The sequence below is a fragment of the Mus musculus genome, chromosome 4 (genome assembly GCF_000001635.26).
Source record: "Mus musculus strain C57BL/6J chromosome 4, GRCm38.p6 C57BL/6J".
NCBI classification, from domain to species: Eukaryota; Metazoa; Chordata; class Mammalia; order Rodentia; family Muridae; genus Mus; species Mus musculus.
Window position 1 is genome coordinate 139612543 of NC_000070.6, and position 9990 is coordinate 139622532.

At 49.6% G+C, this 9990-nt stretch overlaps 1 protein-coding gene across 4 annotated transcripts in view; it reads left to right on the top strand.

Moving 5' to 3' along the window:
- Positions 1–7840, top strand: part of Iffo2 (intermediate filament family orphan 2) — an 89835-nt gene extending 81995 nt beyond the window's left edge. For 2 of the 4 annotated variants that reach the window (NM_183148.3, NM_001205173.1), the window contains 4 exons: positions 1252–1372; positions 1484–1576; positions 2389–2519; positions 3786–7840. In NM_183148.3, coding sequence (NP_898971.1) covers positions 1252–1372; positions 1484–1576; positions 2389–2519; positions 3786–3891 — 451 coding nt within the window. In that variant the 3' untranslated portion in view covers positions 3892–7840. Of the gene's footprint in view, positions 1–1251; positions 1373–1483; positions 1577–2388 lie in introns of all 4 variants that reach the window. The other 2 variants (XM_030253381.1, XM_030253380.1) reach the window with 1 other exon arrangement.
- The last annotated feature ends 2150 nt before the right edge of the window (positions 7841–9990 follow it).

A 9990-nucleotide genomic window follows, 5' to 3' on the forward strand; every position in this document is an offset into this window, starting at 1 on the left:
AAGGGGCCCCCAGTTGTAGTAATCTGTGCATCTTGGAAACCAGTCCTGGGCAAAACCACATATAACTAGTCTTGTTCCTCCTACTCTAGCCAGAAAGCCTCTAAAGTTACTTGGATTTTTAATTTAAATCCAGTGTTAGCATAGATCCAGTCAGAAGGACACCCAGTCTTCCCCGAGTCTCAGTTTGCTGACCTGTGAAATGAAGCTAACAAACAAGCTACCCTCCAGGTTTGAGGCTGGTCTTAGTTGGCTTCAAAAGCTGTAGGGAGCCAGCAGGTCTGGGTCGCAGTCCTTCTTCTGCTTCACAGCAGTGGTGGCTTTGGGCAAGTGTGTTTCCTCCTGAGCTGTGCTCTCCTCATCTGTCAGGAGTGTGCCTGCATTTACCCTACTCAACATGGGGCAGGACAACCATTCTTCTTTTGACCAGAATCATGTCTAAAGGATACATGTGTGCATGCATACTCGATTTGTACACACACACACACAGACACAGAGAGAGAGAGAGATTGATTTTGAGGTTGTTAAAAAGTTATTTATTTATTTTACGGATGTGAGTACACTGTCTTTGTCTTCAGACACACCAGAAGAGGGCATCAGATCCCATTACAGATGGTTGTGAGCCATCACATGATTGCTGGGAATTGAACTCAGGACCTCTGGAAGAGCAGTCAGTGCCCTTAAGCTGAGACATCTCTCCAGTCCCTTTGAGGGGATTTTATTGATGTGAATGAGTGCTTTGCCGGCATATGTGTCTATGCCCTGTATGCATGGAGTGCCTGTGGAGTCCTGGGGAGGATGCTGGGGCCCTGGAACCAGTGTTAGCAGTTTTAAGCTGCCATGTGAGTGCTGGGAACGGATCTCCAGTCCTCTACAAGAGCAGTGAGTGCTCTTCACAGTCTAGCCTTCTCTCCAGCCCTTGGGGATTTCTGAGACAAGGTTTTATACTATAGCTCAAGCTGATTGGAACTCACTATATAGCCCAGACTGCCCTTGAACTTGATCCTCCTGTCTCATGCCCCTGAATTCTGGGGTTGCACACAAGCATCACTCCCTTCTTAATCTAAAACTAGACTTCTAATTGCACAAACACACTCTGTTCTGAAAGACTAAAGCATTGACTCTTTGCCTACCACCCATCTTTCTGAGATCTCCCACAATTGCATATTCACTAGGAAAGGTGCCCCTTTCTCTCCTCTGTATGCACCCCAGGGGCCTGGCTTCTGTTCACTCATGCCCTGATGTCACCCATAGGCGGGAGACCTTTGATTTTGATGACGACTGTGACAGCCTGACGTGGGAAGAGAATGAAGACACACTGCTGCTATGGGAGGATTTTACCAACTGTAACCCAACCATTGACCTGCAGGGTGAGGTGAGCCCATGACCTGCCTTCTCTGGGGGTGCCTCTCTCACAGGATCCCTCATTCTTTCCTTTGCATGCAGCCTTTGATCCCCAGCTAAACTATCCCTTCTGTGCCCCCAGCAAGAAGAAAACTTGGGCAACTTGATCCATGAGACCGAATCCTTCTTCAAGACGAGAGACAAGGAGTACCAGGAGACCATAGGCCAGATTGAGGTAAGCACTCAAGCCAAGGAGCCTGCTATGGGGTCTCTCAGGGATTGCATAGTTAAGATCCTGGGTGCTCATAGAAATGCAGGCTTGCAAAATGGGGCAAGTCAGGGTTTGAAGTCAAAAGCCTGGCATTGCAAACCTGTTCTCATTAGGGTATTGGTTTCCTAATCTGTAAAGTCAGGCAGTGATTCCTGCCTCCCCTAAAGAGGCTGAGGCAGGAGAGTGCCAATAACAGGCTTACTCGATGCCTAGCATCATTTGGCATCCCTCAGAAGTCAGCCGTGGTCATCCTTACTTCCTCCTCTGCTAGAGGGACCAGGTACCCATACAAAGGAGGAAATCATGTCCAAACAGGCCAGGTCACTTGTCCACAGTTTCCCAGTTATGAGGCAACATTCACACCAGTGTGCTTGGCCACTGCTATACAAGAGTTAGTGCTCTTCCTGTGTTGAATAAGTCCAGAGTCCTCCCTCCTCCCTCTAGCTGTCACAGTACAGGCTCAGAGACATGAACAGTTTCCTTTTCTGGGGAACAGGCAAGTTCTCCAGAGATGCTGAGCACACGGAAGTCCCCGGAATCAGTTGGGGCTTAGTTGGACAAACCTCTCTGGGGTTGCTAAGCAACCATACCCACTTTGTTCAGAAGCAAGTCTAAAGAATATTGACTGGTGTGCAGAGAATAAGGAAGGTTGATAGCACAAGGCAAAGCCTAGATGGCGCCGCCACCAAGGGATAGAGGAGGGAGGTTGCTGCGGGCAGTAACCTGAGGTGAGCGGTCCCTCCTCATCACCTTTATTCGACAATGTCTCCTTCCAGCTGGAGCTGGCCACAGCCAAGAGCGACATGAACCGACACCTTCATGAGTATATGGAAATGTGCAGCATGAAGCGAGGCCTGGACGTGCAGATGGAGACCTGCCGTCGGCTCATCAAAGGCTCTGCAGACAGGTGCGGCTGTGCGCATGCGCATAGGCATGCGCCCCAGGGCTTCCATGGTGGGTGGGGGCTTTACAGAGAGACATTCGGGGCTGCCTCGTGCAGCTTCACTACATTTTAATTTTTCCGACCCTCTGTCTGACCTCCTATCCATCCACCTCCCCCCAAGCCCCCATCACGAGCATACCTACTATGTGCTAGGTGACTAATGTATAGACAAAACAAAACAAATAATACCACCACCATCACGATCGATCGGTTCAACAGAGAGTTGTCAAAGGCCCGCTGTGTGCTAGAGCGTCTGAGTTAGTGTTCTGTTGCTGTGATGAACACTATGACGGAAAGCAGTTGGGAAGGAAAGGGCTTACTTGGCTTAGACTTCCACATCGTAGTCCGTTGTTGAGGGAAGTCAGGGAAGGAAGCTGGAACCAGGAAATGGTGCAGAGGTCATGGAGGGCAGCTGTTTACCATTTTGCTTTCCATGGCTTGCTCAGCCTGCTTTTGTATAGCATCGAGGACCACGGACCACCTGTCCAGGGGTGGCATCACCCGCAGCGGGCTGAGATCTGACGCCAATCATTAATTACGACTGAAGGCCAGTCTGATGGAGGCCTTTTCTTTTCTTTCTTTTTTCTTTTCTTTTCTGTTTTTCGAGGCAGGATTTCTCTGTATAGCCCTGACTGTCCTGGAGCTCACTTTGTAGACCAGGCTGGCCTCAGACTCAGAAATCTGCCTGCCTCTGCCTCCCAAGTGCTGGGATTAAAGGCGTGCGCCACCATGCTCGGTGGGTGGAGGCGTTTTCTTATCTGAGGTTCCTTCTTCCCAGTTACCTGGGGTTTTCAGTGGGCATCGCTTTGTTACCTGGGGTTTTCAGAGGGCACCACTTTGTGCTCAGACCAGGGATGATGGAAAGTTACAGAATGAATACCCACGACCACCCCACCCCCCACTCCCAAAGAGAAGCCACACGCTACAGTAAGCAGTGGCTAGGGTAGAGGTCCCAAGGAATGCCAAGAGCCCTAGGCAGCTTATGGAACCTACAGGGACTGGGAGAAAGTGCGCCTTGCAGGGATCTCACAGCAGGAGCCCCTCAGGGTAGCCGCCACTGTGTTGTTGCTGAGAGTGGAACCCAGAGCCTTGTGCATACTAGGCAAAAGTTTTGCTCACCCCAGACCCTTCGGGTAGGTTTTTTAACAGGTGTGACCGGCCAGAGCTCCGGGCCCTGGGCCGTTAGGGTCCCCCAGGCTGCTCTCTGAAAGGCTTTGGTTTCTAATGCAGGAATTCACCGTCCCCCAGCTCCGTGGCCAGCAGTGACTCAGGAAGTACAGACGAAATCCAGGAAGACCTGGAGCGGGAGGCGGATGTGGAGCCCATGGTCAGCTGATGACGGAGGCCCGACGCTCCTGGTGGTCTTGGTGATGGGGTCCAGCCTCCTCTCCCCACTGAGCCGTGTGGGCTCCACTCCTCGACACAGACTTCTGTCCTCCCTTCTCCGGAGGCCCAGCGGGACCGCTGCTTCCTTCCTTCCTCCACCACCGACCCATGGAATGGTGCTGTCGATTTTTCTATTGTCCCCACACACACCACAAACGCAGACTTTTGTGCGTCGATGCAGTGCAACTGTGCCTTCTCCCTTAAGCTGAGCCACTTTGAGCTCCAAAGAATTCTTCCTAGCAGGTGTTTTTTTAAATATAAAACTCTAAGGTGAGGGTGGGGCCTGGAGGCGTGGTAGCTTTTGGTTTTCTCCCTCCCACCTGCTCCTCTGATTGGACATGAGCTTTGCTCCCTCCCTCTGTCCCAAGATGACTTGCGGTGGTCTGCTTTCTCAAGGAAGTAGACTGTGTTACCTCCAGAGCTGGGCGAGGAGGAGTCGTCAATACTTTCTCACCCAGGGATAGAGTGGTGGACGGAAGTGGAGGGAGGGAAGACCAATTTTTTTCTTCTTCTTTTGGATCTAGTGGCGATGTATCGGGGAAAGGCACTGTGGGGGAAGGAAGAACCTCACTGTGTTTAAACTATGCAAAAAACAAAAACAAAAAACAAACAAACAAAAAAACCTAAAAGCAGCTTGCCTTATATCATTGGGGAAGGCAGGCCCTCTCTCAGACTTCTGGGAACTGGGAGAGAGGCCAAGGTTGGCATGAGTCCCTCATAGCCTCTGAGGTTCAGAGGTGGCTTTGGGGGTGGTCCCAGTCAGATTGCTGGTAAGGCCTGCCTGCATTCTGCAAGCCGGCCCACTGGACTGATGGTTTTCTTGGGGACCTCTGTGGGGTGGGGTGGGGTGGGTGGTGGTCTTTTATTTTCCTGATGACTTGATGTTCATTCCCGCCTCTCCAATCACCTGCCAGGTTCCATGGTTGTAATTTCTCTGTGAGAAAGTATGAACAGGCCAGGCCTGCTACCTACTCTGTCCTCCACAGTACCGTCTTGGTCCTCCGTTGTCCCTCTGGCTGGGGGGAAAAAGCCTTGTTGGGGGGGGGGGAGTGGCATGGCTGCTGGCAGGCTGGCAATGACTGGAGAGAAGCCTCAAGTGAGGACCGTCCTCATTCATACATGCTTTCCATACCCATCTGTCTGGACGCTGAGCCAGTGATTCCCCAAGGCTCCCCTGGGGCCTGAGGTAAGGGGCCATAAGATAGAGCATCCGTCTATCAGAGAGCAGCTGGCGACTTGCCTAGCAACAATCAGGTTTTGTTTTTATTTCTTTCCTTATTTTGGGGTCCACTCTAGTGGTTTTGATGGCCTATGTTGTTTTTATTGACCCAGTGGGTTCCTCTGGAGTTCAAAGGAACAAAATGTCCCCAGGGATCAGAACCCATGGCCCTCTGAGGCCTGGGTGGTAAAGGGCAGAGGACTCTGGAACCATAGTGGTACCCGAGCCTCCTCTTTATCCCTCTGTTTCTCTCTAGGTGGTTCCATTATCTGTTTTGCACTTAGAGCCAGTGTACATAGTAGGCTTATGTATGGATAGAGAGGAGAGAGGATGTGTTTGTTGGTGGCTTGTAACTTATCAGAACTTGGTGGCCTTTCTTACGTGTGTCTTCCATGATGTGGGGAGGGGTTTCCCATTGGTCCCTGTGCAGGTACTTGGAGGGACAATTGTTTGGGAAAAGACACAGCCCCTGTCCTCACTATTCTCTTCCCCTTTCTCACCAATCCTTCTTTTAAAGGTTACAGGGTTCATACACTTCTGGTTATTATTATTGTGTGTTATTGATATTATTGTTTTGGTTTTATTTTATTCTATGTTATTTTTTTAACCAAAGGTTATCAGAGCCAGATGGGCCTGGACCTTAGCTGCTGTAAAGATTTCCGTTTCTGTGAGGGCAGGAGGAGGGTTGCCCTCATGGGTCCTTGACTGAGGTTGGGGACCGTTTCCATCCAGCGGTAAAGCGGTAGAGTCTGGTAGTCAGGTGGGCAGAGCAGAAGCCAGCCCTTGATCGTTCTTCATGGAGGTGGTGGGCTGACATGTATCTCTAGCGTTAAGACAGGAAGCAACAGCGTAAACGTTTGAGGGGATGGCTGTGTACACAGCTACTGTGTAGTTGCTGGTCTCTGGTGTTATTTAACTTTCCCACCTGTATACATAGGTCATTTGTCTGGTGTGCATGAGAAAAGCAGACTCCTTTGGGTTCCCTCCTGCTGACTTTCAAAGTCTGCTTTCCCCTGGGAGGTGGAGCTCTGAGGCAGGAGGATGAGTGGAGAGGAGCAAGGGTGTGGTAGGCATGTTTCCTGGCTTGGTCTGGGCTCTGGGCCTGGCCTCCTCTTAGTGTTTGGTTTGTTCGTTTCGTAGTTCGTTGCCAGTGGGTCCTGCTTGTGCTCACTGTGAGCCCACAGCTTGCCCAGAAAGACCCCACCCCTCACTGGGGCCGCCTCTCACTGGGGCAGCGCCTGCCCTGTCTGGACGAACTTGTCCACCCGTGTAAACATGTACATATGTTCTCTTGACTTTTCTATGTCTGAGCCCCGTGTCATATTGACACGGGGGGGCTCAGGGCTTCTCAGATGGGCTCCCCGTGTTGCCCCTGGCCATGCTCCTAGTTTGGGGGTCACATACACAGGCACAGCAGGGAGACAGCATCCTTTCAGGTTCCTGGTTGGTCGTGAAACACACACACACACACACACACACACACACACACACACACACACACTCCACTAAGACTCCAAAGGAGAAAGATGGGGAAGAGGTTTTGTCTTCCCGTTGGCAGTGTGTCTGGAAGGCATGAACACTTTGGACTCTGTTTTAGGGGTAGAACTCAGATGTCCTATGAAGAGTCAAACCACTTTGACTTTAGGGTGGGAGGAGAGGGGATGGGTTAGGGGTAAGATGAGGTGTAACTTAAGCTAAATGTATTCTATTTATGAAGCAAGAGACTGTATTTTTATGAAAGGAAAAGGTTTTTAATCTAGGGTAGGCAGTCATGGTGGCCCAGCATTTTGCTGTGGATAAGATACCGCCATGTTCATTGACTCCGGTGTACAATCAACAGTAAACCCCTCTCCTCAGCTTGCCCTCCGTCCTCACTGAACGTCCGCACACAGCTGGGGCGGGAGTTTGTTGTTTCTTCTTCCCCGGCCCTCAGCTCCTTAGAAGTCTTGGAAGGGAGTGGGGAGGGAGGGTGGAATGCAGAAAACTGAGGTGGGGGAGAGGTAGGTTCTAATTAGTCACCCCATCTCCCTTCTGGCCAGACCTGCTCCCATTCAGCTGTGTGGGGAGAGTAGGAGGGAGGTTCTGTGGGGTTGGGGGACACAGGACTTCTTAGGGGCATAGGGACTTACTATGTCTGAAGTCGTCAGGCAGCTGGAGCAGGCATAGAAGGGACTCAGGACACTAAGAGCTCAGCCCTGTCTGTGTCTACTCCAGGCCAAGGTCGAGCTTGGTTGTGGATGAAGGACCAGGACTCTGTAGGGTTTCATCAGACCTGGGTCCTCCCTCTGGGACTGACCTAGTGGGAGGAGTGGAGACGGGTCTGGGCAAAGCCATACACACTCTGGGAAAAGATTTCCAGGCTCAGCGTGGACTGTGTGTGAGTCTCAGGCAAACTCCTCACCTTATGACTTCCTTCCCAAGCTCTCGAGGACATGTGAATTCCCCACCATGACACGACCCCTTTCCACACACTGTAGCATCTACCTGGTTTTTAGTCCCACCCTACCCACCGTTGCTGTGTCTGTCAGCTGGGTCTGAAAATCACCGGGAGGGGTTTGTACTCATCAAAGACTACTGACCCTACCAGAAAACCAACCTGTTTACTGTACTGTTGTAAATACTGTGCCCTTTATATCGTGTATATTGGCTTCTTTGGAATAAAGTAAAATGTCTTAGCACACATGGTTTATGCTGCTTTGTATCCTGGTGGTTGTGGGAGGGGTAAGAAGACTAAAGCAAACTTATTAACCAATCAGTGATAAGATTGGGGACTTGCCTATTTGCATCTCACAGTAAGATCTTCCAGGATGCCACGCATTGGTGGCTCACACCTTTAATCCCAGAACTCAGAAGGTAGATCTCTGTAAGTTCAAGGTCTACAAAGTGAGTTGCTGGACAGCCAGAAACCCTGTCTTGAGAAACCAAGTAACAACAAACAAACACACACCAACATAAAAAACCTCCCAGAAGGACCTAAGGCAGGGAGAATTAGACAGAAGAGGCCCCAAGAAACCCTAGGCTAATTGGCACTGCCTGGTCTAAAGTTGAGGTCCCACCAGCTACAAAGCCCCTATTTCACAGACCTCCCCAGAATGTCTACAAGAAGCACCTGCTGGACTCTGGATTTGATATTGTCCACTGTTACAGTTGCTTTTAACAAAGGGCCACATTCAAAGGTGGCCTCCCTCCACTGTGAGCTGCCATTTCCAAGGATGGAGAGAAACTGCTGCTTGGTCACATGATGTAGCTCTTTCCTAGTCCCATCTCCTAGAGTGCCTTAAATGGAGTAGTTGGCAGGAAAGGGGGAAGACCAGGGTGACGGGTGTTCAAGGTGCATAACATCATCCTATTTAACAGAAGAGGAAACCGAGGTCCACAGAGCCTGCATGGGATAGTTTTTATGTCAGCTTGACAGAAGCTGGTGGCATCTGAAAGAAGGGGACAAAAAATTTTAAGAATATGCCTCCAAGGCTGGAGAGATGGCTCAGCAGTTAAGAGCACGGTCTGCTCTTCCAGAGGTCCTGAGTTCAAATCTCAGCAACCACATGGTGGCTCACAACCATCTATAATGGTTTCTGATGCCCTCTTCTGGTGTATCTGAAGAGAAACAAGTATTATACTTACATATAATAAATAAGTAAATCTTTTCTAAAAAAAAGAAAAAGGAAAAAAAAAGAAAATGTCTCCAAAAGATCAGCCTGTGGGCAAGCCTGTAGGGCATTTCCTTTTCTTTCTTTTTCTGTTTTATTAATTAGTTAATTAATTATTACATTATTGTTAGTATTAGTATTATTATCATTTTAGTTATTTGAGACAAGGTTTCTCTGTATAGACTGGAACTCACTCTGTAGACCAGGCTAGCCTCAAACTCAGAGATCTGTCTGCATCTACCTCCTAAGTGCTAGATGTAAAGGTATGCACTACCACTGCACAGCTACTTGGGCAAAAAAAATTCTTAATTTGTGATTGATGTGGGAGGGCCCAGCCTATTCTAGGTAGTCCAACCCCTGGACTGGCGGTCCACCTGTAAGGCTGAGCAAGCCAGTAAGCAGCGTCCCTCCACGGCTTCTGCATCAGCTCCTGCCTCCAGGTTCCTGCCTCAGTGATGAGCTGAAAATTTGCACACGTAAACCTTTAACTCCCCACTTGCTTTTTGGTCATGGTGTTTTGAGGCGAATCTGCCCAGTGTGGTATCAAATTAGAACCAGAGGGACCCCAAAGTAAATGCCCTGGTTACATTGTCAAAGACAGAGAAACACGTTGAAGCAGGACTGTGGTGGTGCAGGCCTTTAATCCCAGCACTCTGGAGGCAGACCTGCGGGTGGATCTCTGTAAATTCAGGGCCTGGTCTATAGAGCCAGTTCCAGGATAGCCAAGGCTACACAGAGAAACCCTGTCTGAAAAAGTAAAACCAAGCCAAAAAAAAAAAATTAAAAAAATTAAACAAAAACAAAACCCAAAGAGAATAAAGTAAGAAAACCCATACCAGTATCTTAGGAATACAGTGGTTCCCTAAGGCATCATTCTAAGAGCAGGTTTCGGAAGCTGTTTTAATACGTTCGAGTATTCATCAAACAACGTCTCATGAAGAAAACTGAAAATTTTAACCACGGGGCAGAGGGACAGAGGGACAGAGGCAGGAACAACTGGTTTTTGTGGCTAGAGGCTTTTAAGAAAAGGAAGAAATAAAGAAAATTAAAACGAAGAACGTTAAGTTCAGGCCCGCTAGGGTTTTATCTCATTCTGATTCCAATCTGGAAGGAAGCAAGCCCAGGCTTGGCCCTGAGCCAGGCTGGGAGATGGAGGGCAGATCAGGCTCCATGCACGGTG